Genomic DNA, 23,863 nt, shown 5'->3' with positions numbered 1-23,863 from the left:
AGGGAAGAATAAAAAATTTGCTTCTGCAAATTGTAAAGGTAACATTAAACATTGTCTGAGGAAAATTAAAAACGGAAAGTCCTTTATAAAATTGCCAAATCAAACGCTCAAACGAAACAGTCGAATGGAAAACAACTGTCATTTCCTTATGTTAACAATTTATGATTAATTATATTGTAAGTCAACTTCCATATCTTAGTATTAGGAACAACATCGTTAAACGTTGTAAATGATCCATAAATTACGATATGCATTTGTTGTTTTACTAGAGGAGCACAAGTCGACTTGATGAATTAATTAACTCATCATAGATACCAGGATTAAATTTCGTTTTTACGCCAGAAGCGCATTTCGTCAACAAAAGACTCATCAGTGACGCTCGAATCCAAAAATGTTTAAAAGGCCAAATAAAGTACGAACTTTTATAAACAGTAAATTTAATAATTTGACCATATCAATGATAATTCATGTCAGCATAGAAGTTCTGACTACTGGGCTTGTGATACCTTCGGGGGAATTAAAGCTCCACCAGCAGTGGCATCGATGCATTATCTTTATCTATTTTTGTTTACTTCATTGGATATATATAAAAAATAAATTCTATATGTAATAAGATTTTAATATGTTAAACTACAAATACTAATAGTATATCTTGTCGTCTCCTATTAGTAACATTTTATTAGGTTGAAACAAATATATAATATGTACACACTTTGAGACTAATTCTATTTTAGGCATTTGGAAACACAAACAAAAAGCATAGATATTTTTATACGAGATGTGCAACGATTTTGACAAAAAGAACTTGAAAAACATTCTAGGTTTAACACAAAACATGTACATGTATCTTTTTTTATATAAATATGAAAAAGTCGAGAAAGATCCAACCAACCGTTGTTTAACATTGTAAAGTTTTGTAGCATGAGAATAAATGTTACTTCTTTTTTCTCGAACGTAATGAGAGAGGAAAAAATAAAGAGATTGTTACAAACAATGAATTATTCCTCATTTTATTAAACATTTAGAAAGCTTGGGAGTCTGATAGCGTTGATAGCACATTGAATTTTAAGGTTATGTTAATTTTTTTGTGCTAATTACATAATTGTTGATAATGAAACACAATTTGGTTGTATTTAATCAGTTGAAGATGTATCCTATCTTTGATGTACATTTCATCTATATATTGATATTTTTATAAATCAAAGCAACAGTAGGATACAGCTGTTCAAAATTCTTAAATCGATTGAAAATAAATACAATTCCGGGTTACAAACTAAAATAGTTATCAAAGGTACCAGGATTATAATTCAGTACGCCAGACGCGCGTTTCGTCTTCATAAGACTCATCAGTAAAACTGAGGGAAACACATCAAATAAAAGAGGAGAACTACGACATAACAGAAAAACAACATTAAAATGTAACACCCACAGAAACGAATTATAATATAACAATGGCCATTTTCCTGAATTGGTACAGGACATTTTATTAAAAAAAAAGGTGGGTTGAACTTGGTTTTTGGGCATGCCAAACCTTCCGCTTTTATGGTAATGTTAAATATAACATTAAAATGACAACATAACATATAACTACAATATAAATAAATGGGGGAACATATAGGACAGAAAAACACACGAATATTAGCTAACAAAAAGTGCCAGTTATATTTAATACGCCAGACGCGCGTTTCGTTTACACAAGACTAACCAATGACGCTCTAATGAAAAAAGTGCGAAAGCCAAAAAAAAAAGTACAAAGTTGAAGACCATTGAGGACCAAAGGTTTCAAAAAGTTGTGCCAAAAACGGATAGGGTTTTCTGCTTGGGATAAGAATATCCTTATAATTTAGAATAATTCATACTATTGCAAACAGTATTTTTTTTAAATGACTGCATAATAGACATAAATGATAAAACCGGTGAATAACTTCAAAATAAACATGGATAGATAAATAATCTAAGCCAGCATATAAAAATTCACAGCCACGTTAGGCAAATCGATAAACGCACACATTTAAGTGACATCACATTTGAATTTCTAAAAACTTTCCCAAAAAATGAATTATAAAATTTTAATTAAGTTTCATAACTTAAAAAAATACATAAAGTTTATTTGTTGATATGGATATGCATTGATTATGATATTTCTTTATCAAAACAAATAGAGCAAAATATCTGAGTATAAATATTCTATTTTGACACAACAAGAAACAAAAACATACTACAATCAACAATAAGTGTATGAATAATAGATGTGAACGTAAAATGTACTAGAATGTCTCTCTCGCTACGTTAATGAACTTAAGCATTTTTTATATACATGCTTGTTATGATACTCTATGGTTTATGCAATATAATATATGTAATATAAGGATTAAGAATATTAGTAATCATGGTAATAGTAAAACATATTGTAAAATGATAAAACAGAACACTAATTATGATAATGTAATTGATAACTATAATCTGTAACTCTTTAAAACATATTAATACAATCGTGGAAATAAGTTAATTTTTAATACTTATAATAAAAAATACAAGACTGGACTGTACACTATTACCTATACATATATTGTTATAGTGTATCATCCATTTCTTCAGTGTACACATTTTGGCGTCGATGCGCTGTTTTGAGATTGTCCTAAACAAAAATGAACGAGTATAAATTATTAATCATTGATATTGTGTAGAAGAAAGACACATCTTCTTTTTTATATATATATACTTTTTTTATGGGAGTTCAAACAATAAAAAGAACTAAAGAAAATATATCGATAGATTGATGATCATAAATAATGGAGTAACATTATTTCTACCATCAAAATAAGTATATTTCATTATCACTGGACTAGTATATATTTGTTTAGGGGCCAGTTGAAGGACGCCTCCGTGTGCGGGAATTTCTCGCTACATTGAAGACCTGGTGGTGACCCTCTGCTGTTGTTTTTTTATTTGGTCGGGTTGTTGTCTCTTTGACACATTTCCCATTTCCATTCTCGATTTTATTATAACGCAATAATCATTGTTATAATTTTAATACATATGTTTATATTAATTTTTTAAACAATAAACATTTATTGTTATTTATTTTTAGTTGTGATACAAAAGGTAAACCTAAAATTTTAGAAAGCTATTGACAAAATCTACGAAACAGTCTACAATTCATATAGATAAATGATTTCATGATGTGTTAGCTTCTGTAAACTGTGTCATTTACGAGATATATACTGCATATACAGGCAACACTTTAATATTTTGTTGACACGTTTATGAAGAATGCTGCATTGTTTTCGTTTTATCAGATATGTCAAGTTCAGATAGATATATTTAATAAAAATGCGAATTTTGTATATGACCTATTTGCTTGTTGATTTGTGTCTATGTTTGTATCTATAAGTACGTCTGAATGTAAAAGCAGTAATGGTGATACATGGCTGTGTACATTAAAGTCACAGAAAATAATGATATTAATAAGTACGTCTGAGCCAGTGACAACTCTGCAACAGATTTATCCATCGGATCACCAGCAGTGATGGTGATACATGGCTGTGTACAATGTACACAGCCATATATCACCATGATGTACACAGCCATGTATCACCATCACTGCTGGTGATCCGATGGATAAATCTGTTGCAGAGTTGTCACTGGCTCAGACGTACTTATAAATATCATTTTTTTCTGTGACTCAATCTTACATTCATTTATAGGATCCTTTACTATAGAATAGATATCATGTACTGTAGTATGACGCGGGATTAAAACTGAGGTGCAAAGGTAACACCCGGCCACCGAAAGCTTCATTTTAATGAAGCCCAGGTGGTCGTGTGGTCTAGCGGGACGGCTACAGTGCAGGCGATTTGGTGTCACGATATCCCATTAGCATGGGTTCGACCCCGTCGAGGGAAGAACAAAAAATTTGCGAAAGCAAATTTACAGATCTAAAATTGTTGGGTTGATGTTTAGACGAGTTGTATCTGTTTATATCTATATACTCACATTGTTAGTACATTCGGTAGATAATTTTAAATCCATTTGATTGGCACGTCGTCTCTTATACTCCCGATAACCTTTTCTGATCTATACACAGAATATATCAATATGTACATGATGTTAAATAGAAGTCAGTAATATGTTATGAAATGGTGTATACTTCCAATACTAATTGAAAATATTTTAGTAAAACAACGGTTGTTAGACGTGAAGTGGGATATGCATACCATCCTTTTCAGCCTTTTTTTTTTGCATATTGTGTTCATTGAGTTTTAATTTTTCCTTTACATAGTATTTAAATACTGTAGATTCGTTTATTTTTGTGGGTTCCAATTTTCGGGGTTTGAAAAAAATCTTGCATATGTGTGAATATTCAATGTCGCGGTTTTGATTCAGTTTGCTTACATTCCTTATGAAAATTTGCAATTCGTTGAATAATTTAAATCGTGGTTCCCCACTACTACCCAAATACACGAAAATTGGTACCCAACTAATATCAATGAATCCAAAGTAGACCTTTTAGTCTTTTATAGTTTTCGCATCATTTTTTTTTTGCTATACATTATGAATGTGCACTGTTCCAATAAAATTCCTAAAATTGCAAATAATTAAATCATCGATAACGAACATCAAGAACAGGTTAAAAACAAACGTTATCTATAATAACTGAGTTTATCTAAAATAGCTAATTGAATATAATCAGCACTGTAATTGTCGTTTATCAACATTTACTTAGCCTGTTCACTCCAACCAGCTATGATGTACTCATTGATGAACTTCCTTAATTCAGACAAATGAGTACCCAAAGACACATTTTCCTAAGTAATAACATCAAATTAAATAAGCTTGGTCGCATAGTTGTTAGTATTGATTCTAGTTATGCGTTATGATGCAAAACTATAAACATCCCATGGCATATATACTGTAGCTTTTATTAAAACACAATCAATCTGTAAATATATCTTGGAATAAAATCTTTTCAATAAAGTGGGCTGGTCAATGATGCAATAACAAAACGGATACATACAGTTGCGTAAATCCGCCTTTTTAGATTATATGTTGTATGGAAGTGATACGTATTGTGTGTGGTATTGCAATTTGACGTTTAAGTCGGAATCGTTTATTAATATGAGAAAGACAGCCAATGCTTGCTTTCATTCGTATCATCATTGAAAATATAATTACCTTGTCAGTCAAGCAGCAGTTGAATACAAATATAAAGAGTCCCTATATAAAGAATAATGAATATTAGACATTGAAACGTTCTCATTTATCTTCATACACTGTTTTGATTACAAAATAAAATTATCAGTTAAGCTTGAATCCAAGTGTTAGAGAGCCAAATGGGATATTTATTTCCCAACTAATTCGGTATTCAACAGCTTTAAGCAACAACTCCGACTTTGTAAAACTTCACCAGAGTGGAAATTTTGCTAAAAATATCAGATTCACAAAAAATACACGATGGTCTTGAAGTTTAGATTGTAGTTTATTAATTAATAACGTGTCATAATATTCTTTTGATTGTCTTTATAAATACTACTTTTACTGTTTATTCTGGGTTTGTTTGTGGTACATGTATTCATTTGATGTGGCTTTGTTATTAAACATCCCTTCATTGTGTTATTGTTTTAAGTCAAAATCAAGTTGTATTATTATCCTTCATTTAACTAGTGTGCTTTGTCTATATGCCATTTTGTGTTTCTTTGTAAATTTTGACGCGACTATGTACATGTACTTATACATCCCGCCATTGTGTTATTGTATCATGGTTAATACTTGTATTCTTGTATATCATTGTTTGATAATGTGCTTTGTCTATATACCTTCTTGGTTTTGTTACATATTTGTTTGTTTTAATAGTAATTAAGATCATAACCCAGTGTTGCCTGGTGTTACCCTATTTCTGACATTTGTATCTACTATCGAGATTAAGTCTTTTTGTTTTGTTCACACATCGTTGTCAATTATGGAATTTTATACGACTGACATACAAGTGGAAGGTTAAGCTAGTTTTAAAACCAGGTGACCTATAGTTGTTAATGTCTGTGTCATTTTGGTCTTTTTAAAATCAATTAGCCCTTTTCTACATAACAAATTGTCTAGTCCAAGTCAGCAATATGACAATTATTATCCATTCTTTTGATGTGATTGACCTTTGAATTACAATTTATTACGGTTTCGTTTTGAATTTTCCTCGTAGTTCAGTATGTTTGTTATTTTAATTTTTTTCACATACAAAGCTCGATAACATATTTATCTCATATTTTTCCTCCAAATTAGACATCGGCGAAAGAGATTTCTTACATATTGTTTAGTTGCATGATTAAAAAGACGGTGATCAAAGTTGTAACAGAATCTTCTCACTTATTTCAACCACATAGGGTCGCCACCGGTATTTATGCAGTTTTAAATGCTCAGTCTAAAGTTTTTAAATGATGGGTTTTTGTGAGTTTTGTTCGTCTCTTCTATGTTTTGCTAGTTATTTCTTTGACATTCTCAGTTTTTTATCGCAATATAGTTTCGACTACATGTGTCTCTTTGGTACATGTTTTTTCTGCCTTTTTATTGAATTACTTCTAAAATTATCAAATGAAAAATAAGCTGCTATTGAGTTATAATGGTATCTGTAATCATTTGAATACTTTCAAAGTCTTTTTTTCATATGATTTAATGTGCTTGAAAGGACTTCACAATGCATTTGATTCCATGTTAAGAATAAAACAGTAAACATTACCTGAAGAGAGTTGCAAATTGCAAATAGGTATTGGAACATGACCAGATCATCGTTCAATGAAAATGTTCCTAGTACCCACGTTACTCCAAACAACGGTAACATAACACGGATGCCTTTTAAACCAATCCTATGAAAGGACAACATACATCAATGTACATGTTTTGACTTAAGAAAAATAACTATTATGAATGTGTAATTAATGCTGATGCTTTTGTTTAGGTTTCATTAAAAACTTTCAAACGCATAAACATTTACGATAGGTAGTTTTCATATTTTACAGCCCTGGGTAGATACCTCTGCTGGGTGACTATAGGATTCCTATAGTTCACCGAAAGTAGCTTCAACTCAGAAATGGATAATTCGGTACTAAAAGAGAGGCAAAAATACACTGACAACGCCATGATAACATAAAAAGAAACAGACAAACAGACAAACAAAAGTACATACACAAAACAAATGAAATTGAAGACTGGATTTGGCTATTTCTTTAGTTAATTTTCTAATACATAAATCTTCAACTCTTATGGTTCTTATACATCCTCGACTTTCAAAAACATTATTTTATTCAGCTTGGATCATTCCTGGTGAAACTATATCCATTAAAGCGTTTCGCACACATAAACTTTATATTGTGTGTCTTTTTTCCTATACAACAATAAAGAGATGTGTGTTGATAGCCAATGAGAAACGGTGGTTTAACAGTACAACATAAGAACAATCAGACTGAGTACAAATCACTTGAATAAATGCCGAAATCATCAGATTAATAAAAGGTCAAACACTTTATAAAACACAGACAAGATATTGCCGGTTATTTATCCCTTAATCATCCGTAGCATAGTAAGTACATATATGAGAGTGTTTGCATTTACTGACAGCTATTTTAAAACTAGTAACATGATAATAACAACAAAATATGCACACTAAAGAGTTTTTCCAAGTAGATTTTTTTTATGAATTTGACAATACAGCACTATTAAAAGTTGATAAAAACACTCATCAATCATACCTTAACAATAGCATCACTTAAATTCATTTGACAAAGTAATCATTGTGTATAATTCAGCGTTTTTAGTGTGACACCTATTATCACTGAACCATACAGTATACATATTTGTTTAAGGGCCAGCTGAAGGACGCCTCCGGGTACGGGAGTTTCTCTCGCTGCATTGAAGACCCATTGGTGGTTTACGGCTGTTATCTGGTCTATGGTCATATTGTTGTCTTTTTGACACATTCCCCATTTTCATACTAAATTTAAATCAAGTATTCTACTGATTTCAAATTTCCTTCGTAAACTGTGTTTTCTCGCAATGTTTGTAACAATAAGATGATCAAATACAGTGATCTATAAACTATCACCGTTAAAGACGATTTCATATTTATCTGTTTTCAACGAATTGTAACGAAAATAAAGAATTAAAGGTGAAATATATATCCGTTGGCAATGTCAGTTTGTGAGAGCTCGAATGGTCTTAATAAAACACGCATCTTTCGTTGACATTTGTTTCCAATTTTATGTAATTTCCAATACTTCAAAGCAGTTTAAATTGGTTCCGCAATATAATAATGACAGTAAGGGTACCAATAAGAATCAAGACAAATTGAATACTAATAACATACTTACTTGGATTTCTCTTTAGGCGTTTTCGCAGCTACTGCTTTCACAGTCATCATTTTATACACCGTAATAATGATGACGATAACATTAATCTGAGAAATACGATTAAAATCAAATTGAATAATTGACAATACAAATTAAATTAAAAAAATAATGTCTGTTGTGAAAATTGATTAGTTTCTGTGTTACTAAGTATTGTAATTTAAATGACCAAGACGTTCGGTCGAGTGAATAAACAATTTCATAAGAAAAGATCAGGATCTGAAAAAAAAACCTGTCATATAGTCCTAAGTTGATACAGTGTATAGAAACTTGTATCGCATAAATATGCTAAAAATGGTTTCCGTTAATTAATGAAACATCGTCAATGAAAGTATTAACATATTCATACATTTTAGATATCGATATAGGTGTTTGCAGGAACTGATTCGTGTTGCAATATAATATCCAATTAATTTAATACTGAAGTGACGTTTAAGTTAGACAAACTATGTTTTTCATGTTTGGTTATTATGATGCTTCAACAATGTGTTTGTCGACAGATGTTAATATAATCAAACAAATAATATGCCATGTGAATAGCATGAGATGGTATCAAGAAAACACTTATTTCTGTTAAAGCGTTGAAAGTTCCATGTTTCCATGTTTTACATTGTTTATCAATTTGAAAATGTACTCCATATGAATGAAATATGGAAATGACTTGTTATCAATGTTTCCCTGATGAATTATATCTCGCACGAAACGTGTGTAACACTACATATTTATCAGTTTATTTTAGATCTATGAATTTGACCTTGTTATCTTTCGCCCTTCTTTAATACACACTTTGTGTCAGTTTCCATTCACTCATTTCTAATTAACTAGAGGCTCTTAAGAGCCTGTGTCGCTCACCATTACTATATGTGCATATTAAACAAAGACACAGATGGATTCATGACAAAATTGTGTTTTGGTGATGGTGATGTGTTTGTAGATCTTACTTAACTGGACATTCTTGCTTCTTACAATTATCTCAATTTAAAATGAACTTGGCTCATTAGTAAAATTGGAAAATATTTTGTTAAAATTTACAAAAATTTACAAAATTTACAAAATTATTAAAAATTGACTATAAAGGGCAATAACTCATTAAGGGGTCAACTGACCTTTTTGGTCATGTCGACTTATTTGTGGATTTTACTTTGTTGAACATAATTGCTGTTTACAGTTGATCTCTATCTATAATAATATTCAAGATAATAACCAAAAACAGCGAAATTTCCTTCAAAATTTCCAATTCAGGGGCAGCAACCCAACAAACAGTTGTCGGATTCATCTGGAATTTTCAGGGCAGATAGATCTTGACTAGCAAAACAATTTATTCCCCATATCTGAATTGCTCTTAATGCTTTGGTTTCAGAGTTATAAGCCAAAATCTACATTTTATCCCTATCTTCTATTTTTAGCCATGGCAACCATCTTGGTTGGTTGGCTGGGTCACTGCACACATTTTTTAAACTAAATACCTCAATGATGATTAAGGCCAAGTATGGTTAAATTTGGAACAGCATTATTAGAGAAGATTTTTGTAAAAGATTATAAAAAATTACGAAAAATGACTATAAAGGGCAATAACTCTTTAAGAGGTCAACTCACTATTTTAGTCATATTAACTTATTTGTAGAACTTACTTTGTTGAACATTATTGCTGTTTACAGTTTATCTCTATCTATAATAATGTTCAATATAATAGCCAAAAAACGGCATAATTTCCTTAAAATTGCCAATTCAGGGGCAGCAACCCAACAACCGGTTGTCCGATTCGTCTGAAATTTCAGGGCAGATAGATATTTACCTGATAAACAATTTTCCCCCATGTCAGATTTGCACTAAATGCTTTGGTTTCAGAGTTGTAAGCCAAATTCTACATTTTACCCCTATGTTCTATTTTTAGCCATGGTGGCCATCTTGGTTGGTTGGCCGGGTCACGCCAAACATTTTTTAAATTAAATACCCTAATGATGATTGTGGCCAAGTTTGGTTTAATTTGGCCCAGTAGTTTCAGAGGAGAAGATTTTTGTAAAAGCTAACGACGACGGACGACGGACGCAAAGTGATGAGAAAAGCTCACTTGGCCCTTCGGGCCAGGTGAGGTAAAAATGAAGTTTGGAACGAACGGAACAAAACAACGGCAATTGACTATTAATACTTTATCACAACATTCATTGGTTAATAATATTATCGTCCTTACATACATACCGTAATAACAAGTAAAGCTGGTCCTATGAACGCCCAGATGAGGTTTGTTTTAGGGGATAACCAACAACTGAAATGAAGAAAGCATTTCTGAGGGTCATTTATATATTTACGTTTTATTATTATTTTTTTAGTTACGAAAATGGACACTGAAAATAAAACCAAAAAGAATAAAAATTAAACATATACTTGAATAACACATAGTGTAGCATTCTATTGTTTTCATTGGTTATTACGATCACGTGTTTCAAATTATAGTTCATGTATCTGAAGCCTTGTTTCTATTTTCAAGTATATAAACGCTATGGATCTACTTATACTTATATCGAACGAATTGTTGAAGGTCAGGATTAAACATCTGTGACGTAAGACATAACAATCATGGCTGAAGTGCGGCAAAGTTTGAAAAGAAAATTTGCAAGTAGACTTATATGAGTTTCATTTGAAATTTTATTTGTTCTAAACAGGAACTTGAACAAAGTTTTTATTTATAATAAAGCATGTAAATCTTATTTATTCATATATCCAATAGCATGTTACAAATCTTGCAAAAAAAATGATTAAAATACATTTTTTTTTGCAAGATTTGTAACATGCTATTGGATATATGAATAAATAAGATTTACATGCTTTATTATAAATAAAAACTTTGTTCGAGATATTGAATTCCATTTTTCTAATACATTATATGATACATGTATCAATAGAGTACTCCAAATTAGTTTGTTCGCTGTTTCATGTTTCATTAAGTCACAATCACCTTATAAGTTTAGTTTTTATTCCAAGCCTATCCCGTATTGACTACACCTCAATATTATCTTTATGTTTTGAGTTATTCTGTAAAAATTGATATTGCCTAGGGGTTGAGCTTTATAATAACGGCTGTTTCACCTACTTCTTCTCATATATGATCTCTATGTATCATCTCTAAAAACACAACTTCAGCATTTTACCAGTATAAATACACTTGAAAAGCAGCCTAATTGAGGTATGTTTGATTATAATTTCTCAAGAAGATGGAGCCATATGAATGTTGAAAATATCCTTCACGGTCTTATACTTCATTTTTGGAAGAAAAAAAATAGAAGGGAAGAAGAATGTTTAGTTTTATGTATAATATACAAATATAGCCTTTGTATGAGGTCGATACAAGGATATATTGACCTGAAAGAAGTATATTGACTGAGGACGAAGTCTGAGGTCGATATACTTCTTTGGGTCGATATATCCTGTATTGACCTCATACAAAGGCTATAGTTGTTATATTATTAATTTCCCACCATATTTGTATCAAAATCGTCATTTAGGTTTGTTGGGATTTTATAGATATTACATTGTCTCCTTGACAATAACAACATATTAGTTGTTATTTCATTTACTTTTTTTTTGGATATCTTATGTATTTGAAGATTTTTTTCGTCAAATAATCGATCACAGATATCATGTGTTTAAAAACGTTTAACAATATCCTGAAATTCATTACATGACGTCACAAAGTATATCGGTTTTCAGATATTCTAAAAATAACCGTGCGATATGCTTTTTGCCAGTCAATATGCTTATTACTATCCGCCGTTTTCTCTCTACCTTCGAAAATATAGTTTAACATGTGACTATCCCTAAACGAATCAAATTTGTTAAAATATACGAATTAATAATATTATACTATTTTTACAGTTAAATACGTACTACTTGTGATTGCCATATCCATTAAGTTTAGTCACACCAGCAGATATTCCAACTATAACAGCAGGAACAACTGAAAATCAAGATTAAAGTTTTTTTATTGCGTGACTTTTCAGTTGGTTTAATGCTACAATAATCTGTGCAATAGGAATAGGACAAGATGTTTTAATCCGAATTAAATGTTACTTTCCTCTTATTTTAGAAATATGTTTCCCACGGTTTGTAAGTTTGATTTCATTTAATCACATGTTTCATGTGTTGTTTTTTTTTTGTTTTTTTTTTTTTTGTAGGGGGGGTTGTCATTTTTGTTTTTGTTTTTGTTTTCCCACTTTTTACTGGTTGTTGTATGTTCTATTATCTTGTAAAGATTAAATTGTTAAAATAATAAATGAATGTAAGCAGAGACATTATAGTCCTGATGAACAATAACAAAGTGGCATAGAAAATGGGTCATCCAGTTTATTTTTTGTTTGATAACTTCTTTGACTAATTAGCTATTCTGAATAATTAATCGTTTAGTGTAACAGTTGTCAATTTGAAATAGAGTTGTAAATGTAGAATTATACCTACTCCAACATGGGGGTATCAGCTGATTAACTATAGAACGTTTGTTGAAAATAAACACAACCATTTTCACAAAAAGAATACCCTCTGCAAGCATCAGAGCGAAGTCTGTGAGGAACATATAATGCAAGGCAACTGCAATCGCTGAACAAACAACCTACAATAGGGTATAGCTTAATACATTACAAATGTTACACATGTATAAAGATATTCAACTTTGCTTTGAATACTGCATCTTCCAAACCTTTTATTTAATAATACTTCCAAAGTCTTTTTAACAAAATGATGGCAAATGGTTTGTTCCCTTTAAAAGTTGTGGTGGGATTAAATCATTTAAAACAATGGTATCCGATATCATATGAATGCTTCATTGTGATTTTTAATCATGCAAGTTCAATGTGTTGTAATAGTTTTCCCTTCTTTTCACAAACCTAATTTGTGTTATAACACCTATGCACTATGCTGTTATACATGTTGAAGTTCAATTTAATTTTGAATTTATAAAATTAAAATTTTAATTCTTATTTAATTTTGTTTAACTGGAAATTTCTCCGTCACTTTTTGTTCATGGTTGCTTTTATTTTGCTATCAATATCCTCTGCGCTTTGCCGTTCAAATTTCTTGTTGAATCTTTATGTAGAAAAACTTATCAAATGGAATAAAATTAGTATACATTTTTACAAAAGGATAACTTTGAGCTCCCGTGAAGAAACTTAGGTTTTTGTTTTTTTCTTTAATTCTGAACGGATTAGATTACAGGACTTATTGTATATATTGTGTTTAATGTCCCAAAAAAATTCCGGAACACGCATATTATAGTTTAGTTTTGAATAAAATATATTCACAGATAAATACTTAACGACTTTTTTCTTTTTGTCTTACTTCATTTTCTGTCTGTGTTATACCAGCTAGGAAAATAACATACGAAATAATTAATGCCACACATAAGTTCATCAGTACTTTTGTTCCATCATCGCTCACATCCCTGCAAGAAAATAAAAGAAAAGATGCCTTTGCGAATTCAATTGACATTAGGTACTTCAGCATTTATTAGAGTAAAGTCAAAATTACGGAAAAATCATCTTTAGGGCACTATGAAACTACATGCAAATATTAGGCAACACGGACTCCTTGCTTAGTCTTAATTTTTCCTTGTAGTGCTGTTGTCAGTTTATTTTCGATCTACTAGTTTGACTGTCCCTCTGTTAACTTTAGCTCTTCTTTTAGAAAATATCATATGTTATAATATACATTCGATAATTTTAAATTTCAAACACATTAAACGAATCGAAAAAAAAACCAAACATATTCTTGACCTTGTACAGTTACTTCCTTCAGTAGATAATACTGAATGAAACCTAGCTAGTTACACTTCTCATGTGTACGACAGTCGCTAAAAATCCATTATATTGACATTATTACGAGTTTAAAGAGTATTTTCAAATAGGACAACGATTTCTTTTATTTCGCATATAAGTCATCGGTTTCAGAAAAAGCGTAATTTTCATAATGTTTTAATTGATTAGTAACTGTTTTTACTTTCTGGGGGTCATATCATACATGTATACATACCAATGACAACACCTCTATTTTATTATCAACAATACAAGATTAAAATACGTATAACTTACCTCCAAAATACAACATGAATAATAATAGTGATGATCAGAAATAAAATTGACACTCCACATCCGATGGCTGATATAAGACTCAGTGGAAAGTAGTGAGCTCGAGACAATGGCTAATAAAATTGTAAAATATAATATTTAGAAAAGTATCTGACATACATGTACAAAAGAAAGGTGCACATTTAACTTGTCATGACAAGGCATGAAGATCATACCAGAAACATATTCAAACGCATACGTATTACAGTGTTTTTATCTATTGAATATTTGCATTTTCATTAGATAACTTGATGAAATAGGAGTAGAGTCACCATATGCCATGACTCAGAGAGAAAAAATGTATTGCACACATATTTCAAACTTGCGATTAGGAACTTCGAAAATTGGATATGATATCCAAAAACAGTACTGCTATCTGATACATGCTATATCTTTTACAATCTCTAATCCTTCCTCGATATATACTTTCCTAACCTGTTGATTATTTTTTACCTAATCAACCTGTTGTTCATTTGAACTCAGTTTGTCATTGGTCAAATTTAATTTTGAAGTCTAACTTTCTTGCTTTTATCTGAAAATCATATTGTGAAGTCATGAAAAAAGGCGACGTTGCCTGATGACGTCAAAAGGAAAGAACACATCTTTTTGCAGATTATCCTATAAGAAGGATTATGATCCATCATTTTTTCTTAAAATGTCATTTACCTAGTCAGGAAAATGGCTATATATATATTATAGTTCATGTCTATGTGTGTTACATATCAATGTTGTGTTTCTGTTGTGTCGTTGTTCTCCTCTTATATTTGACGTGTTTAGCTCAGTTTTAGTTTGTTACCCGGATCTGTTTTTTTCTCAATCGATTCATGAGTTTGAACAGCGGTATACTGCTGCTGCCTTTATTTATGATTTTCTGCATATAACAAAAATCATTAGAGAAAACGATTCCACCATTTTATCTCGTGCAGTTCAATATATATCCACACTCGGCAGTAAAATCTAAAAAAGTTAAAACGCTCGGTGCGATTTCTAAATATTGTATAACACTTGATGAATGGTAAAATCTATATATATCATGTATATAAATAAAGGCAACAGAACTAAAACCGAGGGAAACACATCATCTATAAGGGGAAAACAACGAAATAACAAAACACAGAAGTGCAACAAAAGACAAACAGCAATGCAACATTCATAGAAACGAACTATTACATAACAACTGCCATATTCCTAACTTGGTACACGACATTTAAAGGAAAATGAAGAATTTAACCTGGTTTCGTGGTTAGCCAAACCTCCGCGCTTAATAACAATGTTAAATATACCGCTAAAATGACAACATTTCGTTTCGTCCACAAATGACACATCAGTGACGCTCAAATACAAAAAGTTAAATAAAGTATGAATTTGACGAGCATTGAAAACCAAAAGTTTTGCGAATGTATTTTATTCCTGAGGTAGAAAAGTCTTAGTATTTAAAAAAATAAAGTTTTGTTTACAGATAATTTATGACTATGACCATATCAATGATTGTATATGTCAACACAGAAGTGCTGTTTAATGGGCTGGCGATATCATATTGGAACAAAACTCTACTCGCAGTGGCTTTGACCCAATGGTTGTACAAAAAACTCATCATAGATACAAGGATTGAAAAATTGTATTTGAGCCAGAAGCGCGTTTCGTCTACGAATGACTCAACAGTGACGCTTGAATCAAAACGAGTTAAAAAGGCTAAAAAAAACAAAGTTGAAGAGCATCATATGATATTTTTTTTTTTGTTGAGTTTTTGATAAATAAGTTATCCTTAATATAAAAAACATCGCATACTCTCCCTCCTGGGCTCATCAATATGGCAAAATTAGTTGTGTGATTATATTCACATATCGTATAAGAGTCTTCAGCATCAACAAGTCGTGAACCAAAGGACGACCAAGCTCCATTACTAGTATTCCTATAAAATAAAATAAATATGTCGCAATGGTTTATTCAACCTATGCCAACAATTTGAAATTTAGGTATAATATTGTATGAAAAAATGTTGACATAGGTTGAATAATTTTCAAGGTGGCGTGAATCAGATGTGGATACTTAAAAATTCCAAAGATCTTTTAGAGTACATACAATCTAACTCTCTTTCATCTTGTAACAGTATTAAAACATTTGACTTTTCTACTCTGTACACAAGTATTCCACATTCCAAACTAAAAGACAAATTGAAAGAGTTGGTATTACTTTGCTTCATAAAAAAGAATGGCCAACGTAGATACAAGTATCTTGTCTTAGGGGGGGGATAAATCATACTTTGTAAAGAATCACTCTGATTCAAACAAAAAATTCTCTGAAACCGATATTATCAAGATGCTTGATTGCTTGATTGACAACATATTTGTAACGTTCGGAGGACGTGTTTATCAACAGACTGTCGGCATCCCAATGGGAACAAACTGTGCCCCTCTACTTGCCGACTTGTTTCTTTATTATTATGAGGCTGACTTCATGCAGGAACTTCTAGGAAGAACGATAAGAAGTTAGCAATATCCTTTAACTCTACTTTCCGCTATATAGATGACGTTCTTTCACTGAACAATTCAAAATTTGGTGACTATGTGGAACGCATCTATCCCATCGAATTGGAGATAAAGGATACTACAGATACAGTTAAGTCGGCTTCATATCTTGACTTACATCTAGAAATTGACAATGAGGGTCGGTTGAAAACAAAACTTTACGACAAAAGAGATGATTTCAGCTTTCCAATTGTGAACTTTCCATTTCTAAGTAGCAACATTCCAGCAGCACCTGCATACGGGGTATATATCTCCCAATTGATACGATATTCCCGTGCTTGCATTTCCTATCATGATTTTCTTGATAGAGGGTTACTGCTCACAAGGAAGCTATTAAACCAAGAGTTCCAAATGGTGAAATTGAAATCATCCCTTCGTACATTTTACGGACGCCATCACGAGTTTGTTGACCGTTATGGAATAACCGTTTCACAAATGATATCGGATATGTTCCTTACGTCGTAACTACAATCCCCATCCCTTTCATGAATATGACTTACCGAATTAGACTATTTACCGGATTTGTAATCATATAAGCAACACGACGGGTGCCACATGTAGAGCAGGATCTGCTTACCCTTCCGGAGCACCTGAGATCACCCCTAGTTTTTGGTGGGGTTCGTGTTGTTTATTTTTTAGTTTTCTATGTTGTGTCATGTGTACTATTGATTTTCTGTTTGTTTTTTTTCATTTTTAGCCATGGCGTTGTCAGTTTGTTTTAGATTTATGAGTTTGACTGTCCCTTTGGTATCTTTCGTCCCTCTTTTCAACAGATTTACTGTTATAAAAACATAGATTGATTAGGAGCTGATCAACTGATTTTACAACCAGTTTAAACTTATCGTTTAAGTGAACTCAAAACCATTTGTGTGATATTCAATAGCGAATATGTAGATAAATGCATGTGTTAATGATCTGTTATTCAATAAGAATAAATTTAATTAATTAGAAATTTGAAAATACGGTTTTCTGTAATTTTATTAAAAGTATTTTCATCTATTTATATATGTATTTTTGTTGTTATGCTATTGCGAGAGAACACATAACGCTAGCTTTTTTCGATAAATGATATACAGAAATTGGGGAATATTTCGTAGCCATGATATCTTAAAAGATGATATTTTATAAAAGAGATAGAGGTTTGGAATGTGTCAGACAGCAATCAAACAATGCAATCGTTTACAAAATTAATCGAAAACATCGATAATTTATATTTGCTAGCTAGCTATAAAACCAGGTTTAATCCACAATTGTTTACACAAGAAATTGCCTGTACCTAGTCATGAAAATAACAGTTGTTACCCATTCTTTTTATATGTTTAAGCTTCTAATTTTGCTATTTAATAAAGGACTTTTCGTTTTTAATTTCCTTGGAAATCGGTATTTTTGTTAATTTATTGTCCATACATCTTTGATAATATCCATCATTTACAATAGCGGAATATAGTGTTTAAGTAGTTATAAATTCAGACAAAATATTTTTAAGACATGCATGTTTGTTCACCTTATATTAAAACGTTTTTTCTAACCACATTCGATTGTGTCTCAATTATTTGTTTCCCGTTTATTCTTAAAGCTATTATCTTGGTGTGTGGTAGCATGTCATAGTTAACTATACGGAATGTGTTTTGATCATTGTAAAAAGCCTACATCCCATCTTATGATTTCAGGTAGACAGCAATGATTGTGCATGTCATATTTTTATAAAGACTTTCATACTTACGGAGCTTTAAAATCCCAATGACCACAAAATGGTCTGATGTAGTTTCCCTGGTTAAAACAAATATGAAAAGAACATTTTTATGTTTTGCTTTGGAGCGATGTCATCAACATATTTTCTGTATATTTGTCATGTTACATGTATTATATATTTAGAAATTTCATAAACATAAATCGTCTAGGGGGGGAAATAGTTTTGATGGTGTTTCATACGTATTCGTGATTTTGTTGCCTACATGTTGGAACACCTTGATCCGTTCAAGTTAATTGTGAAATAGAAAACTATTGTATCTTTCAACAGATATGATATGGAAATGCTCGAAACACAATTGGGATTTTTTTTAAAGTCAATTCTACTGCAATCCTTTCTGTATATATTAGACATTTATGATATAGACATTATAACTTGTTACAAATGCGCGAATTTAATGTTAAGCTCAGTAACATTGTATACAAATGCAATTAGACAGTTTAGAAAAAAATGAGAATGAACACTGACATAACATGTACAGTATAAAATGGAGAATGGAAATGGAAACAAAAATCAGAAAGCAGCCAAAGTCCACCAATTGTTCAATATTTAAAGAACATATTAAACACAAAATCACTTACCAAAAGGTGATCGAATTTCATAATTAAGGTATAGTTTGAACAGGATGATCCGTGAATCGTAAAATCAGCAATGATGGAATTGACATCATAACTCCCATTAAATGACTTAACTGTCCTGTAAATACAATTCATTTAATTTAAATTAGGCATATTTTTTAATTCATCACACAATGGCATTATCAGCACTCTTTTCTGTATCACCCAGCTAAGGAAAAACATCTATCGAAACATAAAAAGTAGAAAAATAAAATACCGATGCTGGGTACACACACATGATTCAAGAAAAGTTTTGTCTTTTCTCATCTGATAATAAAACAAATGGAGTGGAAAGAGAAGAATTTGTTTATTTTACTTGATTAGATAATCACTGTGATAGTTCATAAATACCAACTTTAACTTACCCATTTAGTAACAAATACTCTGGAAAAAGCCTTGAAACATTTCTGTAGAATGTACTACTATAACCCGTCAAACCTGCAACGAATTTTGAATAATGTATGTTTTTATCGATTTTTATTAACTCATGGTTATAAGTTCTTACATATTCTTGATAATGAATCTTTTCATAAATATCCAATACAAGAATCTTTGGTTCAGTTATGTCTTGTTACAATATAACGCAAATCATGGATATTAATGGAGATATTAATTCCTTCCAGAAACGATGAATATTTGACACTCGTTGTAGAAAACTTTATACTACTTTTACAAAATAAATATTAAAAAAAATTACCAAACGCCGAGTAAAATTTAAAACGGAAAGTCTGTACTAAATTGGCAAAATCAAAAACTCAAACATTTCAAAGAAATGGATAAACTGTCATATTTCTGACTTGGTATAGGCATTTTCTTATGTACAATATAGATAGATAATGTAAAGAGATAGAGTTTTGAGTAACGAAGACAGTTCGATAACAAATATTCTAGAATTATTATCAGCACATTATGTATAAGACTCTTAGACAAACGTTATTACTACAAACAAAAATGTGAGTTACTGCGTGCTTAAAGGGAAAAGTAAACTGACAAGTTGACGTCATGGCTAGAAAGAAAAAAAACTAACCGATAAAAAAACCAGTACACAAACAACCGCATATAAATTTAAAGCAACACAAACCCTATTCAAAATTGGCGGGGGAGGGGGAGGGTCTTGGGTGGTTCGGAAGGATAAGATGATCCTTCTCCACACGTGTCACCCAGAACAATCCCAAAAAGTATGGTTTGGTAGGTTATATTCCTAGGATTGAGGACGGGATTGTAGGTACAACATTTGGAACATATTAGCTATCTTCTATGAAACGAATAGGACGTTGCACAATATTATTGAAATCAGGCTTAGATAACTGATAACATTGATGATCATTTTTAGAAAAAAGGGTTTTGTAGAGCACTTGTTTATAAGGACACTTATGTAGTTTGAGTATCAGCAGCAGTGATGTAATATCCAGTTATCCATCTTTGGTTGCAATTTTTAAGAAATATAAAACAGACCTACTATTATTAAGGATTTCCTCTTTTGTAAGTGTCTATGGGTCAAATATTGAGTTTCCAAGTGAATATTGGCAATACCTAGTTCATTAATCAAGCAGTTTATATAATGTTATTTGACCAAACAAAACAAATATTTTGTTTAAAGCTTTATCTGCAGGAACAGTAACATATTTGTCAAGGAAGTACTCTAAATGTTTTGCAGCATTTTTGTGTATAAAGATTGATACAGTATATGTATGCATAGACCCATAGGTTCTTAATTCTGATTTTTATAAACGACCTCACAGCTTAAATAAATTCGGAATGAGTATATATGTCTGTTTTCTCGCGTTTAACCCATTGCCTGACGTAATCCTCGACTGAGCAAATCAGTATCTTGAAGTTGTTTTTGAAATTAATGACTTTAGGCCTTATGATAACGCATTAAGCACAGAAGTATTATTGAAAATGTAAGAGGTGAAAGCTACATAACTCAGTCTTGCTTTTTTATAATAAATATAGTAATAATTTACCGGTACATATATTCTTTTGAAGTTTCAATTTAATTTCAGTTCCTGAATCTGATATCCATGTAACGTTTGTTTTCGAACGATCAGGAACAATGATCTCATCAGAACTAGTCTTCCCTACTTCCATTACTGAAATAAGTGAATAAACCTGGATAACCGTCATATAGAGTTTATAAAACAAACCAGAAATATATTCATTCGATCCGTTTGTTGATAATGTTTGCTTTTTGTCCGTTTTAATTGACATCCCCTTTTTAATGTACTTTTAAAGTTCGTTTACTTGTGGCATACTATTCAGACTTCTTTTAACGATTGTGTTACATTGGCTAATTATTTTCAGGCTTTACACTGCTTTGTGTCTGTGGTGATTTTCACAAATAAAATGTGTCAATTAAAACAAAAGGTAATCAGTATCACAATAAATACACCAAATTTACGCCGTGCTGACTTTAACCGGTTTAAATAAATTTGTTGGCTTCTATGGGAATTGTATGCTTTGAAGGAATGCAATTTATTATAATTAGAATGGGTTTTTTTTCTAATCAAGTCAGGATCAGTTTTAAAATTTCTCAAGGGATAGTGCATGATGTGCTGTTTTCTACAAAAAAAAAGTTAAATCATATGAACAGATATGTTGTTGTTTATTCTGCATGTTTCTGTTTCCAGATAAAAAAAACTCTTTCTTAAGACCAAAACTGAGTGTGACCTATCTTTGCTACACTAAGTGTTCAACAACTGTATTGTAGACAGCAAATACCAAGTTTACCGCTGTAATTTTTTTGTCATGTTTCAACATATAAAGTATCAAAGAAAAATTTATATTCGAGAGTAATGCCTGTTTAACATTTCCTAATGAAAACAGTTTATTCTCTTTCTGTCTTTTTCAAAGAATAGTATAATAAATAATTGGTACGCTTATTGTATGTGAAGCGATGCTATGAAAGATAAATGTAAGACAAAAGACAAAATTGAATAGAAGTATCCGTGGGGAATATTCATTTAATGTACGTTTTGGAATTTGATTTTTTTGTTTATTTCCTTTTTTTAGTAAAATTGCTATGTGCCTTCCAGTATTATCAGTTAAAGACTACATGTTCTTGGTAACTTTCACAAAAAGACTTTAAGACATTTACACTCACAAAATACAAGGACTGGACAAAACTACGCTTCTAGGAAGATTTTAAAAAGACACTTGTTCAATGAATACCTGCATCGAGAATAAGTATTACATGGACGTTTACCATTAAATGAAATGATGTATCCATCTTTCATTAATTGTGAAACATGTCATTCCTGTTTCATCACTTAAAATTATTCTGGACACATTTCGCAGAAAGATATCTATTCTTATATTACAAGCATTTCAGCACATAGTTTGAAAAACGTACCAACATTTTCCTTTTCAGCAACCAGGGAGAAATTACTGTCAATAACATCATTAAAGGCATCATTAAACTCCGTTACTGCATTTACAAGCGGAGCAGCACCACCTGACCCCTGATGAAAACAATAAATCATTATATCTAGAATATCAATCAGTTGACTATAAATATAAATGCAACATTAATTTCGGTGTCAATAGTGATTCATTACTAAGTCACGCACATCACATAAGTCTTGCTGCGGTTTTTTTTTTAAATTCAAAATGTTGTTGTTTTCAGATTTGTATTTAGTTTGTGTTATTGTTTCTTCATGTGTGTTTCTCTTTGTCAACGTACTTCCTGGGATCTTTTGTTTACTTTTAATTTCGAATATTTTTTCATTATTATCAGTAAAGATCAGAAATACAGTTCACTTTATTTAACCGTAGATTGTACGTTCAAACCAAGACATTTTATATGACAATTTGAGACATACTTTCATGACATGCTTTCTATAGATTCTGTGTTTATTAATTTGAAAATTATTTAGTATTTTAGATTTTCATAGCAAATACTCATTAAGCTCCTGGTGTCCTTTTTTGTAAACACTCGGTTTTCAATACTACGGAATGAGCGTTCAGGATGAAGGTAAATCCAGAAAAATGTTCATGTACAAATTTAAAACATAGGATGTGAAAAGGTACATATTGTAACTGACATTAGACTTTAAAGAAGCCCACTTGTGCAAGTTAAATATATATGTATCTTACCTTAACATTCTAAACAATTACCACTAAAAAAATTGAAAATATAGACGCATGTTGTGATATGTTATTAAGGATTATATTAAAGAATTACAAAAGGCTAGCAATTTCCTGATCTTATATACTGTAGTGAAAAATATTCACCCCATCTACGAGTTCTTCCCATGGCTGACGGTTTCTTTCATCCAGCAAATTGTTGCATAAAGATGCAAAAATCTGAAGTATAAATAATTATAATTCAAAGTAAGCAAAACATCGAAGGTATTGGTCACCACACTGTTATTTGAAATGAACAACTTTAGATAAACATGAAAATGTGTATATAAACAATGTGTAACGCATTTAAGTGTAGTAGTCAATATCTTAACACACATTA

The 23,863-nt window shown here is 31.1% G+C and overlaps 1 protein-coding gene across 1 annotated transcript; it reads right to left on the bottom strand.

Moving 5' to 3' along the window:
* Positions 1-2,165: 2,165 nt before the first annotated feature.
* On the bottom strand, positions 2,166-23,704 carry LOC139515627 (adhesion G protein-coupled receptor L4-like). Its single transcript, XM_071305253.1, has 17 exons — positions 23,632-23,704; positions 22,751-22,859; positions 21,366-21,491; positions 19,764-19,836; positions 19,363-19,477; positions 18,755-18,801; positions 16,292-16,415; positions 14,468-14,577; positions 13,719-13,821; positions 12,843-12,993; positions 12,276-12,345; positions 10,590-10,656; positions 8,355-8,440; positions 6,728-6,854; positions 5,176-5,217; positions 3,997-4,077; positions 2,166-2,638 (listed from the first exon to the last, which is right to left on the bottom strand). Exons 3-17 carry the CDS (start codon positions 21,487-21,489, stop codon positions 2,573-2,575), a joined length of 1,386 nt encoding a protein of 461 aa, XP_071161354.1. The 5' UTR covers positions 21,490-21,491; positions 22,751-22,859; positions 23,632-23,704; the 3' UTR covers positions 2,166-2,572.
* Between the last annotated feature and the right edge of the window lie 159 nt (positions 23,705-23,863).

This window comes from Mytilus edulis, chromosome 3 (genome assembly GCF_963676685.1).
Source record: "Mytilus edulis chromosome 3, xbMytEdul2.2, whole genome shotgun sequence".
NCBI classification, from domain to species: domain Eukaryota; kingdom Metazoa; phylum Mollusca; class Bivalvia; order Mytilida; family Mytilidae; genus Mytilus; species Mytilus edulis.
The sequence above is the reverse complement of the archived record's forward strand: the minus strand, read 5'-3'. Positions and strand labels throughout refer to the sequence as shown.

Excerpts from the sequence above, each read along its gene's own strand:
- LOC139515627 (XM_071305253.1), bottom strand. The coding sequence starts at position 21,489 with ATGGAAGTAGGGAAGACTAGTTCTGATGAGATCATTGTTCCTGATCGT. Across the intron at positions 13,822-14,467 it reads ATTCATGTTGTATTTTGGAG|GGATGTGAGCGATGATGGAA; the intron begins GTAAGTTATACG and ends ATTTTCTTGCAG. Across the intron at positions 4,078-5,175 it reads ACTGCTGCTTGACTGACAAG|ATCAGAAAAGGTTATCGGGA; the intron begins GTAATTATATTT and ends TTCTGTGTATAG.